The sequence below is a fragment of the Hoplias malabaricus genome, chromosome 16, assembly GCF_029633855.1.
Source record: "Hoplias malabaricus isolate fHopMal1 chromosome 16, fHopMal1.hap1, whole genome shotgun sequence".
NCBI classification, from domain to species: Eukaryota; Metazoa; Chordata; class Actinopteri; order Characiformes; family Erythrinidae; genus Hoplias; species Hoplias malabaricus.
Window position 1 is genome coordinate 8,625,605 of NC_089815.1, and position 18,965 is coordinate 8,644,569.

Genomic DNA, 18,965 nt, shown 5'->3' on the forward strand with positions numbered 1-18,965 from the left:
GCAGCTGAATTTTACATGTTCTTACGTTTTCCATTAATATATTCTGTTCTCAGGTTTCCCAAACTGAAAATAAATAAAGATGACCAACTATGTGTCATCTTTAAGGGCATTGGACCATCGAGAGTCCTCATGTTTTGTTTGTGTTAGAGGATACGGGTGCTCATAAAATAAAACAAGTGAGTTCAAAAATAGTTCAAAGCTACCTCAGTACCCTTCTGCTAACACCAAAATATTTAAGGCTTAAAGCTTAATACTTGTCTGGTCAAATGTAAAAATCCAGATTGAGTCTTCTATATTATCATACTAAAATCATGACTTCAGTGCAGCAGAAAGAATGACCCCATCTAGCCTTCTAGAAAAAAGATGAAGAGACCAGGGTGAGGGGAGTGATAAAGAGAGAGAGAACACCTTTTGTGGGAAGGAGGGAAGGGGAAATGGATGGATGAATGGTGAGGGAGAGTGATCTGCTGGTCCGGAGGGAGAGAGTCCTGCGAAGGACTCTTGGGCTTGATGAGCTAGGCCAGCTGAATGATATACAGTGGCGGCCACAGGCAAGAGCCGTCCATTAGTTATGGGGTCCCTGTAATGCTCGGCTCTAGTACATTATTTTCGAATGCATCAGTCAGCGTCGCGCAGCACAGATAAATTCTAATGCCTCCGATTTGTAATGCATACTCTCACCGCTGCCATATTACGCTGTGGGTTAGGAGGGCAGCCCGGGAGAGGGGGGAAAAATGTAATTTATTTTTCACTGCGGCCAGTATTCCTCCCATTAGCTTCAAACGTGATATAAGTTATAGCATTTAACGAGCGCCTTTAGCCGCCAGAGCACGCTGCACACAATACGCCAAGTCCAGTGAGGAGGAGAAAGGGAGAGAAAGAGAGAGAGTGAGAGAGCGGGAGAAGCGAGAGTGTGTGTGAAAGAGAGGGAGAGAGAGAGAGAGAGAGAGAGATAGCTGAAGGGCACTGATGATCCCAGAGTGTGCCCCCTGTGTACACCCTGGCACAAGAACAAACAACAGCTCAATGCCAGGCTAGAGCAACTTGCATCATTATACACACCCACGCCCCACTCTGTAACAAGATCCGGACACATTCTCTCCTCTAAATCATGAATATTGAAATGAGCTGTGGTCAGAAACTGCAGGAATGTGAGGAGAAACCGGTGGTGAATTGGAAAGCCCCGGATGGTTGAGTGTGGAGCAGACCAAAGCATGACCTGTATAAGCGCAGCGAGGCTGAGAGCACTAACCCGCTCTGGCTCAGAGCAGGCTGGTCTTTGTAGCAGAGTGGTGCGATTTAGCCCCGCGCAGCCGCACTGAGACTTCCACCTTCAGCCAATCAGATACCAGTGCTGTCAGTGCCTCGCAAATTTTACAAATGAATATGTTTACATGGACTTAATAATCCGATAACCGATTACATAAATAACCAGACTTGGTGTGTAATCTGATCAACACGTTTACATGCACCTGGCAAATCAGATAACGGCAAAACTGTGTTTACATGAGTCCAGCAATAATGTGATTTCTGCTTTGCAACAACCAATCACAGAAAGACGCAACATCAACTTCCTGCTTCTGCTATTTGTAAACATGGACGCATATTACCTGCAAACGTGGATCTTCTCTTTTATGATTTCTTACATTACAAAGTGTTCTGTAAACGAGAGACTGTTCTTGGACACTAAGCTGCTGGAGGTCTGGCGAGAGCGAAATGTACTTGATGAATTTTCAGATACAGTATGGAGACAGAACGTCAGGATATGTTGGATACAGATCTACACTACAAATGGACACATGCATAGACCGAGAAATCCAAAGAAATCGGGGTATGGGGGGTGCATGCACCAAGAAATCAGATTACTGAGCTAAATTCCAGCTCCCTTAAATGGATTTCTTAATGTGAGACCTTACTCTAGACCTTACTCCGATCTCAGAAATCAGAATATGCTGTTTACATGACCACGTGAATAATCATGTAACTGCACTCTGTGACTGGAGGTAGAGTTGGTCAAGGATATGTCATAGTTTAATTGATGAATAAGACAAAATGGAAGAACTTCCTGAAGTTGGAAACACATCCACTGTTGACTGTGCTTTTAAGTTTACTATGAGAGGAAAGTATAATGTTTAACCATGTGACCAGACGACTAAAGAGGTGTTTTGTTATTGCAACTGTGAAAGTCCCATGAACAGCCTTTGAGAAGAATATGAACGGCGTTTTTGTGAGGACATTATCACTGAGATAATCATGTCATACAGTACGTTTTACTATTGGGTTCATTTTATTAATAACAATGAATCATGTGTGACTACATAATCTACCTGTTCGATGTGTATAGAATGCAACTTATTCGTATGTTATGTTCTGTTTGTTACCGCGCCCCTGAACTGGATAAGCGTTTACAGATAATGAATGAATGAATGAATGCTTGTATGTGTAGCTATTAACTACATCTGTACTTGCTTTTATTTTGGGCTCGAGTATATCTTAGGCATCATTAGCAATTCACGTTTTTGTGACTTAAGGCTTTTTAAGACATTAGATAGTGATACACATGATACACTCTCAGACAAAAGGTACGGTACAGGTACATAATTGGTCACTAAAGGTACAAACAGTGTAAATGTACTTTAAAAAGGTACAGCAGTGGTTTTTAAGTTCAGTTGTGTTCCCTAAATGTACATTACAATCTTTTCTCCAAAAGAAGAGGCAAATATCTGTATGATTTCATCACAGAACTGTTTAAAACGAAACAAACAAGTCCCAGAGAAAAAATTGGGTGAATATAATCATCACAATTTTAAAATCTACAATTATAATAGAAAAATGTTCAATTCTGTTCCCTAATTAAAGGTACGAATATGTACCCTTCAGGGCACCACCACTGTGACAGTTTTTCTGACAGTGCATGGTATGCAACTTGTACCATGAGTATATTGTAAAATCTAACAGTGCCATTCTGCACCAGAACCTACAGACTGAACACGGTATCTAATAGCACTTTATATATTTTGATTTGGACTTTTTCTAGCGCTGAAGCCTAATCTATGCATTAATGGTAAATGTCCTTGCTTTGTTTTCTAGACGGATTTGAATTTGTTTTCCCACAAATTCCTAATAACCTTGCGCTTGATGTAGCCATAAATTATTGAATGCGATCTTGAGCTGACATCCCAACTTCACACATGCACACACGTGTGGGCGAAAAAAGGGATTTATCACAAAACAACAGAGAAGCTGTGCTTTGACACTCTATTACTGAGGATTGTGATGACTAATGGCACAGACATTGACTACTTTCAGCTAATGACTCTCATCTACAGGACTTGCTTGCCCTAATTCATCCTCCTATCCTTGGCATGGAGTGAAAAAGGAAAGAAAAAGGTCTTTACTCAGATTTGTCTCGGATAACAGCCTCTTTCAATCAAACCCCACACACTGTGGTTTTAGTCACACTGCATACATCTTGGTGTCAATTATTGACAAGTGACTAATTAGCTGTGCACTTTTTAAGCCCTTCTCTAAGTTTGCAGAGGTTTTAAATATGCACAATCAATAGCCACTTTAGTACCCCACCAACATCTGCATCCATAGAGTCTAGACTCATAGTTAAAGGCATCTATCAAATAGTAATTAAGACTTTCAGCCAAATTACCACCAGCTTCAGTACTTTTTTTTGTCTTCCAAATTTGGCATTAATCAAAAGTCGATCAAAATTTATCCACGTCACTTTACTGAACCCACACGGTTTAAAGAGATGAAGTTGGAGATGCAGAGTTCATGCTAGTGTGTCTATGCATTAATATCAAATCGCTTTACTGACCCCATTGCGCTTAAAACGATGAATTTTGAGATGGAGAGTATATGCAAGTGGGAGTCCCTGCATGTTGTTTTTTTTTTTTCTTCATGCCGACCGCCCCCCTGTGTGTTTGGGCTGGCCTCGGCTGCCTTCAGGCTAAATGCAGGAACATGGACGAGTTGGGCTGAAGAGTCATGTAGCTTCGTCCCCCGCCTCTTCATGTGCCAGCTATGTTTACTGCACACAAGCAGTCCAGATAAATTATGGACAGCTCTCCAAGCCGCTCTTAATTACTGATCTGCCAGCCAGTGTGAATTATTCAGCCCTCTGCTTAGGTAGGCGTTTATGGCATGCAATAGTTAACATAACTGCCTAACGGAGCACTATGCTCCCTGAGGGCATGAGTGTGAGGGTGTGTGTGTGTGTGTGTGAGAGAGAGAGAGTGTGTCTCAGGTTGTAAGAGCACATGTGAGTGCACTCTTTAACCCAGAGAGTGACACAAACACAGATGCTGATTATGTCTGGTTCATCAGACTCCAATATAAAGAGGTGCTTCTATGATGGTCTTTTAATGTATTTATAGATATTTATTCACAATTTTATATAAAGAGTATGTTAATAAACTAATATTAATCTAATATATTCTAATTTCAGCAAAGGCAGAAAACCACTCCTCAATGTGCATGACCCCCAGATAGAAATGCCTGAGAAAACATCATGCTAATGTGATAAATACAGCCACATGAGTTTAGATATAGACACATGGTTCATAATTCATACATACATCCAGTATGTTAAACAAGAAATGATATTGATATTTAATATATAAGTATAATAAATATTACATTCATTAATTATCTGTAACCACTTATCCAGTTCAGGGTCGCGGTGGGTCCAGAGCCTACCTGGAATCATTGGGTGCAAGGCGGGAACACATCCTGGAGGGGGCGCCAGTCCTTCACAGGGCAACACAGACACACACACACACATTCACTCACACATTCACACCTACGGACACTTTTGAGTCGCCAATCTACCTACCAACGTGTGTTTTTGGACTGTGGGAGGAAACCGGAGCACCCGGAGGAAACCCACGCGGACATGGGGAGAACACACCAACTCCTCACAGACAGTCACCCGGAGCGGGAATCGAACCTACAACCTCCAGGTCCCTGGAGCTGTGTGACTACGACACTACCTGCTGCGCATATTTATTTTTCTTTAATTCCAAACTACTCATGCCATAGTAGAACACCACTTGTTTTTATTAAATTAATAATGAAAACTCTCACATACACACTCACATAATTTCCTGAAAGTTATCTGCAATACATTGCAGTACGAACAGACTGTAGTTACATAAGCTACTGGCTATAACATAAGGACATTTTAATATATACTTGTTTCAGACTATATACAAATATGCAGACTGATGAGGGAAATCACACACAAGCATCCGTGTCAGCCTCCAGTCAGTAGTGGCCACTAATGTAAACTTTAGCAGTGAAGAAAGAGCACATAAGGCTCTGATGTATTACAGCACACATCACTAACCTCAGCTTTGGCATCCCGTACAGACACAGAAAGCTCTCTGAGCTGCTGCATCATATCGCCCTGACAGGCCTCCATCGTCCGAATGCAGTGGCCAATATGCTGCACAGAAGAAAGACAGTTGGTAGGTGGGTCAGATAGGCAGAAAATGGGCATTGAAGAGGAATAAATTTGAAGAACTAGATGAATTAAGGTCAGGCAAAGTAGAACCATCTGGAGCCATAGTGTTGTCTTCAGTGTCAAATGTGGATTCATAAAGGCCTCACCCCAGTGATTAATGGGAAATGCAAGGAGCTTGATGGCTATACGATGCTAAACTGCCCTTACAGAGGGAAGTGACTTAAGGGATCCTAGAGAACAAAATGAAAAATGGAGTTTGGAAGGATCATGGCCGTACCAACGCATCACACACCAAGGTGGCTGGAAGAGTGATGATCACGTATTGTCATTTTTACTGTGATTGAATATATCTTTATATACAAAGTCAAATCAGAAAGCTGAGTGAGCTCACAGAGTGAAAGTGAGTGAGTGAATTGTGTGTGTGTGTGTGTGTGTGTGAGAGAGAGCAAGAGAAAGAGAGAGGGGTAGTAGCCCATCACTGTTCAGCTTCAGGGATAAGGCACATGATAAGTGGACCAGCCTGGGACGAGTAAACAAATCAATCATGTGTGATAAGTGCTTGGGCTTTATCAGAGCTGGCCAAGGCATGCCACAGTGGTCCTGAAAGTGTAGCACAGAATACTAACTGCCAGTATTCCAGCAGAGCAGCTCTGAGGGTGATGGTGTGTTCCCACATGCCAAAAACATTGCGAGCTATTTCAGTACATACGGAACATAGGCCAGCTATACTTTCCTTCCAAGAAAGTATTGACAAGCAGTGAGGTCTGTTTACTCTGAGTGACGTGGAGGCGGTGATACCACAGACTGAAGAGACTTCTTTACTAGGCCTTAATAGAGACCTCCTAGAAGCCTGTGTTATTTATAACTAGGGTAAGGTTAGAAGGTTAGAATTAGCAAATTGCTAAATAATTTAATAATTATTTAATGACACCAAATGTTAACGGGATAATTTTTTAACTTAACCATGAACAATTGCAATATTGGTTAAAAAAATTCATTTGAAATCTCTGTCAAACCATTTGCCTCTACAGAGGGCCAACTGTTAGACAAGCTTCACACGACTGAGGCTTGATTGTCACTTTAATGGAGGTGTGTCTTGAGTTGAAGTAAATGTTGGGTATGTGACATATATTAAGCCATTAAACCACAAAAGAAATGGAAGGTCCAGATGGAGCTTAAATCTAATTTTCTCATTTATTTCTTACTGTTTAAATATCATCCCCTTTCTCTTTAAAAAAAAGCAAATATTTTTGTTTTATCATAACTAATAAACATAGCACAAAAAGTAAGGAAATTTGTGTTTGGAAGATTATTTCTTTGTTGTAACAATGCTTCTTGGCAATAAATCTTATACCATTGGAAAGCCTGTTTATTTCCCTTTTAAACAGGGCCACATTTGTAAGGAACATGCATTTGTGGGATGAGCAGTAGAGCTGAGTATGTGGGTTGCACCCATTAAAGATTTGCCAAATCCTCTCTGCCGATGCCAAACAGTTTATTCTGCCATTGACCCGTTTGGTGTGTGGTGGACTGGATGATTGAAGTTTGAAGAAACAAAACATATCGGCAATTTAACAATTTATTCATTTAACAAACAGGAGCCTCAGTATTGTGTGGAAAAGCCACAACAGCCTGGCACCTCCTCCTCATGCTGGACACCAGCCTGGTCTCACACTGCTGTGGGATGGCAATCCATTCTTCAACCAGCATTTGCCGCAATACTCGGCTCTACTGCTCGTCCCACAACTGCATGTTCCTTAGAAATGTGGCACCATTTAAAAGAAAAATTAACAGGCTTTCCAACTGTATAAGATTTATTGCCAAGAAGCATTGTTACAACAAAGAAATAACCTTCCAAACATAATTTTCCTTACTTTTTGTGCTATGTTTATAATGCAACTCCCAAAAGATCCTATATAAAATTTCTGTGGGAGCCTGTTAGCTTAATCATTTCCATTTCTATTTAGTACACAGACTAACTGTAAGCTGTAAACTTGCAAGTTAACTGTAAACGTCTAACCAAGATATGAGCATTACTTCTATATATTCTGTTACAATTAGGGCTGCATCACCCTAACTGATAAAATCCATAAAAATCTATAATGACAACAATTTGCAGCAAATTTCATTATAGATCACGTAGTTCATTGATTATTCCATAGTTTATTCCAATACAGATAAATATTCAATATGTTTGTTACTTTGCACTCACACAGATGGTTTTGATGCAGGCATGAACACAGGTTGATTTATATATTTAAATTTTTTATTTAACCAGGCAATCATTAAGAACATATTCTTATTTAAAATGGCAGCCTAGCAAACAGCAAAAGATACATCTGGAAGGATTTTCCTGCTATCCATGTCTATATCTGAATCTGAAATTGTTCCTACTACTTGATTAAAACAACTTGATTAAAACACAGTTTATACACACATAGTGCATTGTATGGCTAATATAAAGCCATTTCATTCAGTTTATGGAGGGCCTGTTTTCTGTAATAGCAAACTACAAAACTGAAAACACATACTGTATTTAAATGACATTGAAACAACTTTTTTACATAAGAAACCTTTTCTATACAAATGTCTGGTTGATAAAACTGTCCTCTAGATAGTTTATGTAGTTACAGCCTCATTTAATATAATGAGAAACTGTTTACTTTGGTGTTCTGGCTTTAACAAATCTGCAGAATTCACCTGTTTATTTACGCAACATTAAACAGAAATGCTGGGCAGATAAACTTGTTAGAAAGGGACTTACAATCTTCATCCAGTACACTGGTGTGGTTATATGGACAGGTGAGTTTACTTTCAGTATTGTTAAACACAGAGAAGAAAATGAAAGGCACATGGGTTACAGACACACCTCCAAACGTGTAAGAAATTATGATAAATTATCTCAACAACTATAACATTTCTGTTCAAGTGTTTAGAAAACCACTGTGATGTTAAGGCCAGTCTGGCTGCAAGCCATGCTGAATAGAGTTCCAGCAGCATGGATAGACCCAGCTGAAGCGTGTGAGGTGAAGAGTGTCCCAATTCTGCTCTCAACGCTCTGACTCCTTGAACACTCGCATCCCTTTTGCTTGCCCTTTAACAACGCCATAAACGTGCACAATCCAAGGAATCCCTTAGTTCTTAGGGTAAGGACTGGGAGAAAGCGAGATTCAGCTATAGGTGACTGAGGATGTACAGAGCTACTTCACATATACGTCCTTCAACTAATGTTAAATGTAATGTTTATGTGCTAATATATTATTCTGACTTACCTTCTGCAATCTTTTAAAGAACAGAGGGCTAAACAAATGTTGACACTGCTGAGATCCAGTATACATACATACACATTCACATGCACATGAATGTAACATAACCCTTGTTGCATCAGTTGTTTGACATGGAGCTTTTCTGCTGCGCTCGACCAATTATTACATGGATATGAGCCCAGTTTTCTCTGAATCATTTAATAATGACTTGCAGACCAACTCTATGCTTCCCTGTACATTTTCTCAGAAATATTTGTTACATAACTAATGATAGATAAAGTAAATATCGGAGTACGTTAGAATCATCAAATCAGAATGTTGTGGGTTGAGTAAAAATGTATCTACACTCACTGTCCACTGTTAGTCTGCATACTCTGTTTGTCCCCTTTCACCTTCAATGGTCAAGAACCCCAGAGGGCCACCACAGAGCAGGCATGACTTGTGTAGTGGATCACTCTCAGTGCTGCACTGATGTTGTGTTAGTGTGTGTTGTTCTGGTACAAGTGGATCAGACACAGCTCAACCAGTCAGGGTCACTGCTGGATTGAGAATAGTCCACTTACCAAAATGTCCTGTGGACCAGTGACAATAACCAACTGTGCAACCACAGCTGAGCTATTTTCTCCGACTTTACATCTACAAGGTGGACCAACAACGTAGGTGTCTAATTGGCTGGAGAATTTTTAAAAACTCCAGCAGCACTGCTGTGTCTCAGGCACTCATAAGAGTGCAACACACACTAAATATGTAAGAATATGTTTAAAAAAATTTAATTCTAATTTCCACTTTTGAGTAGAAGGTTTCTAACTGTATGTGTGTATCAGTCAATCCTTATTTTTTGAACACAAAAAAGGCAAAAACCATTATAGAGTGTGTTCAGATGAGACCAACCTTTTGAACATTACACTGTTCAAAGTTCAGCTGAAGAGAGCTTCATTATTTGGTGCAAGAGAAGGAAAAACGGGAAAAGACACAAGCTGTTGTTGCAAATAAAGCTTAAAAACCAATTCAGAGAAGTACTGTTAGAAAACTGCAGGGGCTGGTTGTGAATGCTGAAAAAATTTAGAGTTGGGGTTCAATCCTGTCAAAAGGCAGTGCTTTTCCACATGCTGACGAACGCCTACATGTTTTTAAAGCTATCAGTTGTTCGATTTGAATCTCCATTATTTCAGACAATTTATGCCTTAAGGGAAGATGGCAAAGACTTAAAAGTGATTCAAACCGAGTCTAAATGAAACAGTAAAGAATCCACTCAAAATGGTGATCTAACTAAAATAAACTGATTAAATCACTAATGAATTCATTCAGTCACAACACTTTATAGAAAGGTAGAAAGACATGAAATAGCTTGTAAATGTGTTGTTTGTAAAATATTTATTGATGCCTTTGTTAGCTTAGCGGTTAGTGAAAAACAAATTCTTCATCATTTTCCAAATGAGATGTACACGCATTTCAATAAGCGTTACATGTTCTAGACACTTCCACTATGTATGATTCTTAATAAATGCTGTGGTGGATGTTTATACTATGTCCAACTATTAAATCCTGGATTCAGATTTATTCAATTTCTTTAAAGCCTTTGCCAACTATCCCTGTCTATTTAAGGCAATGCCACAAGAAACATTCTTTCCGTTATCAAACATAGCGAGCTAATCAATCTTAGCCTGCGATAGAACAAAATAATTACAGAGTACAGTTGAATATTATTCTTTTTGTCATTAACAGCTTGAAATTTAAATATATTTTCAAGCACAGAGAAAAGTTCAGATAGGCTTAACATTAAAAATAAGCTGTATGAACATCTCCCTAGGACATATAATATATTGAAATAGATGGAGGCGGTAAAGAGGTGTTATATGAAGAAATCTAAGGTATTACGTAATTCTCATAAATATTCTCATTTGCCGAGAAATAAAATATCAACTACAGCCCACATACAAAAGTCTTAAAAATAAATCTGGCTCAAACGCAAACTGAGATCCCTCAAACCATTGCTTTCAAATGATCACATGTCAGAGCAGAGATCCTTTACAAAGCTCAAGGAAGAAAACTGTAAAACTGATGAAAGCTGCATGATTCTTCCCTCGTCCCTGAAAACTTGTTGTGCTCTGATGGACTTCTCAGGCCAAGAATTTGCTGACTCAACCAGCCTTAGCATTTGTATGACACAGCATCTACATGATTGTCTAACCTGCTTTCTTCCCCTTTTTCCCTCATTTATATACTGTTTTGTCCTTGGAAGAAAGTGAACAAATGCTTGTTGAGGTATTTTAAGGTTTTAATCTCCCTTTTAGGTGAATATTTGGAAACACTCTGTTCTCTTTGGTTTATCAGTAAACGACAATTAACAAACAATTAAAAAAATGCAGATACATATGACAATTAAAACAGAAACTAGAAAACTATTACTTTAAAACTACACAAAGATTGTTAAAAACATTAAATAAGTTACCTGCAATTCACAAATAATTTTGCACAACATGTAATGTGTTTACTTCGGCATAACAGAATAATGTCCTATTACATTATTTGTCGTCATAAATAAATAAATACATTTAAAAATTAAGAAAAAATTTTGATAAAATTGTTAAATATTTTCTCAAGCTATTGTCAAGATTCCAAGTTATAGTATTCAAAGCCACTGGGCAAATATTCAACATCTCAGCCGCTCATCAGTATGCAAACGAATAATGAAACCTCTCCTCCGCATAATTAAGACAATGGCTTAATGCCGATTAAAACAAAATTATAATTACAAAAAAAACTGCTGCAAATTACACTGCGCCATCTTACATGAGACAAACGAAGTCGCATCTTAAAACGAAATAATTCAACGAATTACGCAGACGAGGGATAATGATCTTGGCGGTTTAATTAACGCAGGGCTTTAGCATGATCTCAAAGCAGCAGACAGAGCAAAAGTCAGCACTGGCGTGGTGACATGAAGGATAAGGAGTACGATTCCTGCTCAAGTCAGAAGACACCTTCAGCATTGTCCTGAAGTCCATGCACTGGCACAAGCAGTTCCCACACTGCAGCGAGCCACACACCACTATTCCTCTGTCCAACAAAGTACGCAGAGGGATGCACACTGGGGCTCAGAGGGTTCATTATCCAACGAATGGTTCCTCAGTGTCTTCAGCGTGCAGGCTGCAGACTCCCCAAAGTGGGCAGGAAGGTAGGTCCAGTAAGTCTGATGCCAACCTGGGCACAGGGGCACTCTCCGTGATGGGAAAATAACTCCACACGCCTCATACGGAATGGAAACATGGGTCCGAACAAGAAAGGGGACAAGGTCCACTGAAAGAGGCCTTGAGGAAAGAAGAAAAAAGAAAACGCACGCAAAAAAATTCACTTCTCCAAGGTAGACCGAACACTACGACAGTGAGAAACTCCTTTTCTTCCTCCCACCACAAGCTCTCTCGCTGCTTTTGTCTCTGCAGCAATGTGTCACATTAAGCAGAGATCAAGTATGCAAAACGGCTGAGGTGATTACAATAAGCCAAGCCGGCACAAAGGCAGGAGGAGGAAGCAGGCGGCACGCAGATGGGTGGGACAGTGGGAAGTGCCCAGGCTCCATTTGGACGCTCTTCTTGGTGCCGATGCCGGTGTTGCTGCCGGTGCTGGGTAGGGTGGCGCTGGCATCCGAGTGTATACACGCACATGCCTTTACATTCCCTCTTGAAGCTGGTTCTCTCTCCCCCACCTCTCCTCACTCTCACTCTCACTCACTCTCTCTCTCTCTCTCCCTCTCTCTCTCATTCTCCTCCTCTCTCTCATACCCACCATCACCACTGACTCCAGAGATACTCCAGCAGGGGAAGAAGAAATGCTGCCCGTTCTCCAGAGGGGTACACACACTGAGCCAAGTGGGCAAGGCAGCAGCAGCGGGGCAGAGAAGTTGAACCTTCCCCCAAAATGAAAAAGGGGAGGGGGGTGCTAGTGATGAGGGGGGTTGACTGCATTTAAATTAGCACCTGATTTTGCTTTTCGTGTTTGCGTTAATTAATTCGTCTCGCTGTTGTTTCTGAAAATTAGCTTCTGCCCCTGGCCCCTTTGAAAAAGGGGTTGTGGGTGGGGGGGTGAGTTACGTGCCCCCTTTTCCACATCCCCAAACCTCCTCCTCCATCCCACCGCAGCAGCAAGTCTTTCCAACCTGGCCACCAGCCCTTTGTGAGAATACAGTGTTTTGCTTGTTTTGTAAGGGAATGGTGTGTGCCCCGTGCCAGCTTGAAGAAGAGGAGAGGATGAAACAGAGGGCAAAAGGAAAAAAAAAAAAATCCCTTTTTGTAAGTTATGGGAACACTGTGAGACAGACGCAGGCACTCATAAATTATACGCTTAATTTGCATATTCCTGGCATAAGACATTATGCAAATAGCAGTCAATTTGCATAATGGATTCCTCTTGTTGCCTCAGTTGCTTCATGCTCCTTTTTATTTAATAATAATAATAAAAAAACAAAAGGGAGAAAAGTGGGAAGAGCGCTGGATTCAACCCTACAGAGCCAGTGCCAACACCCCGGACACGTTTGTGTGCTTTTGCCAGAATGTTTTACTCCTTGGCTTAAACGAGTGAGGAACAAAATTAGCCTTAAATAGAAAAGCATGTTTCAGTTTAAAGCAAATTTTCATAGCCACGTTGGGAGAGCTACGGAGTGTAATGCAAAAAAAGAGAAGGCAGACAGTATGCATGTGTACAATGTGTGTGTGTGTACACGACAGCGAGCGGATCCTCGCCCTTAATGATTTCGTATTACCTTTCTCGATTGTGTGTGCCGCTGCCTGACTAATTAACAGCAGTGGGCAGACTCCATTCTGGAAGGAGGGGGCTACTTGTTATTAAAAAATTAAAAGCGCCCCTGTCTTTCGTTTTTTAAACTCATCTTCTCCAAACGGCAAAACACACACACACACACAAACTAGAAAAGACGAAAAGACAGAAACAGCACGCCCAAGATAATTGCTTAATCAAATATGACAGACGGCGCTAATTTCAGCTAATTCACAGAAAGGTTTCACGCGAACGCTAATCACAGAAGACAAAAGATAATTAAGTACACCAACGACGTACTCAGCGTGCTTACAGAAATCGCATCGCAATTATCCACCATTGTTGTTTAAACTTTTTTCCCCATGAAATAAACACCAAAGATCCCCTGAAGTCTAAAATGGTGTGAAATAACTGTTAAAAAAGAAAAAAAAACTTCTTAAAATACGTGGAGAGAGGTGACTACAGTTGGTGTGAGTAAGAGTGTGGCGTGAAAGTGTGAGTGGTACAACAGGAAAAAAATAAAGCCAGAGAAGGAGAGCAAGAAAGTGAGAGAGAATGGGAGGGAGAGCATGGGAGTGAGAAAGAGGGAGGAGAAGGGTAGATAGAGGGGAAAAAAGGGGGTGGGAGGTGGTTGCAAGGAGGACTTTGATTATTTATAACAAAATGCCATTGCAACATCCTGCGGCAGGATCAGACAGCAAAACGTCAACTGCGATCAGCTATAGTCCAATAAGCAGCCTGAGCTCCTTCCCAGTGTGTACAGTGGTGCAAGGGCACACCTCTCCCAGGTCTCTTCCACTACAACAGGAACACTGGCTGCAAGGCTCTGCCACTCCACCAGTGCCAGCATGCAGGAGAGGGCAAGGAAAGGCGAGGCGGGCGGGCAGGCGGGCGGGCAGCAGATGCCAGGCTGGGGAAAGGCAGGGGGCGGAGGGGGGACACGGGGACGAAGGATATGGAGCTGGTGGCAGAGGAAAGACATTAAGCGCAATTCATCGGCTTTTAGAATCAATTAACCCGCATGTTAATTAATGTCAAGCTTATAGAACAAAAAGTATGGGGGCGTAGGGGTGGAGGAGAGCTGAAAGAGACAGAGGGGAGGGAGTAAAACGAAGAGAGAGAGAGAGAGAGAGAGAGAGAGAGGAAAGGGGGTGGGCGAGTGAGAGAAACAAGCTGCGAATGCGGATGATGGCAGGGAAAAGCTGGCACAGTGCCATCCATTCAGAAGTAGCACCAAGGCGGACTGGCGTTCATTCTCAGACGGTAGGCGGGTAGACGTACCGAAGAAACTGAAGGACGCGCGCCAGTTGGTTCGAACTGGCAGGAAAACAAGTTTTTTTTTAAATGACTGGTATATAGCCAGTGTCGGACAGGGGGAAGCTGGTGGGGGGGGGGCAGTTCTTCGAACCCAAACTCAAGCTCAAGCTCAAAGCTAATAGATAAACGAAGATGAAACCATCTGCTTCGCATAATTACTGAAGAATCGCGGACGTCATGAACAGATTTTCAGTCCAGGTACAAGTCAAGAAGAGCTGCCAAGGCAGATGCCAGGGGTCTTCACCCAGATAACGCAGGACTGCAAGTGATGCCACCGGAATAGAAGCCGAACAGCTAAAATGCACTCCCTTGTGGGATGGAAGGGACAGGATGAATACAAATGGGTGCCACCATGGAGAAAGTTGCTGTGGTGGCGCTGTCCTGAGACTGGCACAGGGAGGTGGGACGAAAGACAGTACCTCCCTCCTTCATCCTCTCTCTCCACTCTGCTTCCTTGTGCCAGGCAGGCAGCCAGCCAGCTAGGCAGTAGACATCATGCCAACATCTTTGCTGGCAGCTGTGGTGAGACCGCAAAAGATGGTTGGCTTCGCGCGCCATTTCTGCAGAGACTGTTTTACGGATTTGCGGCGACATCTTGTTTTCGCCCGGGCAGAGGGCCAACGCGGTGCCTGTGTCTGTCGAACAGGGTGCCAGGTGCATTTGGTGTGGCATCTGTCGCAGAAAGATGAAGGAGCTATGGGGACGGTACATGAAGACCAAGAGAAACAACAACGTGCCCGTCGCGTCGCGGGTCGGTTGGCAAAGATAAGGAGAATCAAGAACAAACAAAAACGGTGGCGCAGTGTTGTTGACTAATTAAACATACAAAAGTTTATGCCGGTAATTAGCGTGACGGATTTAATGAAAGGAATAGGGTGGATTAAAAACAAAATGCCAAAATAAGACAATACAAAACAAAAGCGGCGAGCTGTTGTATGGAAGGGGAGGGTTGCAATGCGGGTTCTTCTTTTTTGTGCCAGCCCCCCCGCACCACCCCGTTTCTCTTTAACCACACAATTTTTCTCCACACAAACCACTACCTCTTGACAAGCCGCAGCAGTGGGGAACGTCTACCATGGGCATTGCTGCTTCAGATGCTGCCAATCTGCCAATCGCTTGCTTGCAGCAAGAGAGGAGGGACCAAGAAAGGACCTGAGGGATTGTGCCAAGGGCTCAACAGCAGCTGTTTACAAAAGCCACAAAAAAGGGAAAGCGAGAATCAGCAAACATGGGGATGCATACTAATGAACTGCCACATAAAATTATAATCAGCCAGACAGACGGGAATTCATTTACGGCTTTCTTTCTTAACGAACCGTTAATTATTCTCGCTTCGTTAAAATGAAAATCACGGCTCGTACTCAAGCCGCTCTGCATACAGATTTTTAACTGGTCAAGATCAACTTTTTAGTGTTGGAAAAAGAAAACAAAAAAAGAAGAAGAAAAAAAAAAGGAAAACATGAAACTGTACCTTAACAGCAAGCAAAGCTATGAGAGAGAGGTAGGCAGGCAGTCAAGGCAAGCAGGCGTGTGTGTGATTTATCTATATTCACAGCAATCACCAGGGAGATGAATGGCTCAGGCTGTAGTCTCTGTACATCGTCAACCAGTATGGGAGACAAGCGAGGGGGATGCCACACAGACAACAGCAGAGCAAGAACTTGGTGGAGGGGGCACAGAAGGCAGAGGGACTGCAGCCACAATGCCAGACACTTTGGGGAGGCGGAACCTGCTCCTTCAACTCCGCCAAATGGGGTAGGGGGGCTGTGGGAACATTTTTGGCACCCCACTTTTTTTTTCCATTTTCAGCACCCCCCCACCCCCTCTTTGCCACCCAATCAAGAAACTACCAAACTCCTCCTGTTCCTTTTGTTTTTGTTTCGGGGTCCTCCGTCCGTCACAGATGCAACACAGACAGTACCAACTGTTCCTGGGTGCAGGTTTTGGTACCTCGGTCTGGTTCGGGGATCGCCGCCGCGGTTCCCGCGAGGTCTGCGGGCATCAGGCACTGAGCCAAGGACGGGCGCTGTCGGGACAGGAAAGATGGGATCATTCAGTTGAAATTCGTTTTTCATTTGTTAAAACGCGTCGCCACAATTAAAACGGCAATTAGCATGGGGGATGGAGTCTCATCAGCTTAGGATAATCACGAGTGGATATCCCAAACTTTTGCTTCCAGTCCTTCATCCTACTTGGATTTTTTGTTGGACAAGGGGCACGGTTGTGGAATATGAATAATTGAAGAAGTCATCCAAAGGGAGGGATTATAAGATCTTTGTGCTTCCTACACTGCCTTGGCATAACCTCCAAGATGACACAGCCAAGGCTGCCACCAGGATGGGCTGGGCAGATGTTGGCATCTTTTGGGGCATATCCGCTACCATCGCTTATTATCTATTCGTTAAACATACAATTAACGATTTAATTCAAAGTCCTGCCATGGTTTACTTTTTCTTTTTCGGGTTTTTTTCTTCTTTTTTTTTTAATCAACGCCGCAAACGTTATGTGGATATTATAGCCCTTTGGAGCTAATGAGGTTTGGACAATCTGCCTTTACTTTAATTCCACTAGGGATGTTAATTGCGCCTCGTCTTCATTATTCGAATGGATTATAAAAAAAAAAAAAAAAAAAGAAAGAAAGAAAGAAAAAAGGAGTCTGCTAGCAGAGACAAGGAGGAAGAGAGAGGGGGAGAAAGGGGGGAGACAGGAGGAAAAGAAAGGGAGAATATTTTCCTTCCCTCTATAAGCCAGCGTTCACATAATGCCACACTACATGCAAACAAGCAGAGAAAAGCTACTGCAATGCTTGGCAATGCTAGTCTCTTCCAAGTCCTCCCCTGGAAAACCTTGTCTGTCTCTCCTCTCTCCCTGCTCACTGCAGCCACATCCTTCAAATGCCAAGGAGCACAGCTTTAACTGCATGTGGATCTTACAAAACATGGTCAAGAGAAACCCTGCCTGGAATTTAATTTCTGTCGATTGGATATTACCATCGTTATTAAAGTGATTAGTCTTCTCGTGTTATTAGGGCTGAGATTTGTTACAGTGGTGTCGTTGGCGGGCAAAGCGGAATGGAGAAGAGACAACAAGAGAGACTGTGGCGGGGCATCGGCTAATGTCCTCTGTGCTTAATCATCGTACAGCAGAATGGTTTTATGCATATTTCATTTGCATATCATTAAATCGCTAAGGCACACTGGCAACTGGCAGCGGAGAGAGGGGAGCGGCGAACGGAGGAGCACAAAGTGTAAAAAAAAAAAAAAAAAAAAGAAAGAGCGACTCATTATGCGATGGCAATCTTCAAAGCTGCGCGCCTGCTTTCCGGCAACCTGCCAATTCGTTTTAATTCAACGTTAATTAAAAAAAGTGGGTGCGCTCAACCTTTCAAACGCGGATTAATTGAGCATCGTCCAATCTGAGGATCACGAACATTTTATGTGTAAAGCGAATTTGTGTAAATTATGTGGATACATATATTGGACATATTAATGGGATAAAATTAATACTGAAGATCACTGCACTGCATCTTTTTTTTGCAAAAACGGAATTACTACTTTTTTTTTTTTTTTTTTTTTTTTTTTTAAAGAACATTATCATCAGTGAGGATGGACTGTTTTGCACATTTTGACATGTGGATGCTATTTCTCCTAGAAATAATGCTTCAAAGGGAGTCTGGGGATGTTTTCATGTTTGCACCGCATTTTGGGTAAAGCAGATATTTGGTTAACGAAACGTTGAAAGGCAGGGGACGTGAGTCGAAGCTGGCACACGGGATGGCAGGGATCTGAGGGCACCGAGCTGGGAGCTGGCAGAACGTGGTGCGGGGAGAAGTGTGGGAATTGCCAGGGGCGTTCTGTCACAGGCTTTCATATTGTTTCTCCATGAGAAAACGTAGGAACTAATCCACGCCTCACCCACACCTAACCCAGCGTCCAATCGGCTCTCTGGCCTATGAAGCAGATTGTGTGCATAATTGGTGCATAAATTAGTACGCCTGCACAGACTGTGATTGCCTGTATTAAATCATTAGAAGCGATTAATTCTTTGTTTCTGATTCACAGTGCCCACCGTCTCCCCCCTTCTCCTGTCTGGCACACTCTCCTTTTCAGAAGAACACAAGGGGAGTATTGTTG

The 18,965-nt window shown here is 42.2% G+C and overlaps 1 protein-coding gene across 6 annotated transcripts in view; it reads right to left on the reverse strand.

Moving 5' to 3' along the window:
- LOC136672315 (polyamine-modulated factor 1-binding protein 1) overlaps positions 1-18,965 on the reverse strand; it is a 188,224-nt gene that overhangs the window by 134,530 nt on the left and 34,729 nt on the right. For all 6 annotated transcript variants that reach the window (XM_066648311.1, XM_066648313.1, XM_066648312.1 and 3 more), the window contains one exon: positions 5,360-5,458. In XM_066648311.1, coding sequence (XP_066504408.1) covers positions 5,360-5,434 — 75 coding nt within the window. In that variant the 5' untranslated portion in view covers positions 5,435-5,458. The remainder of the gene's footprint in view (positions 1-5,359; positions 5,459-18,965) is intronic.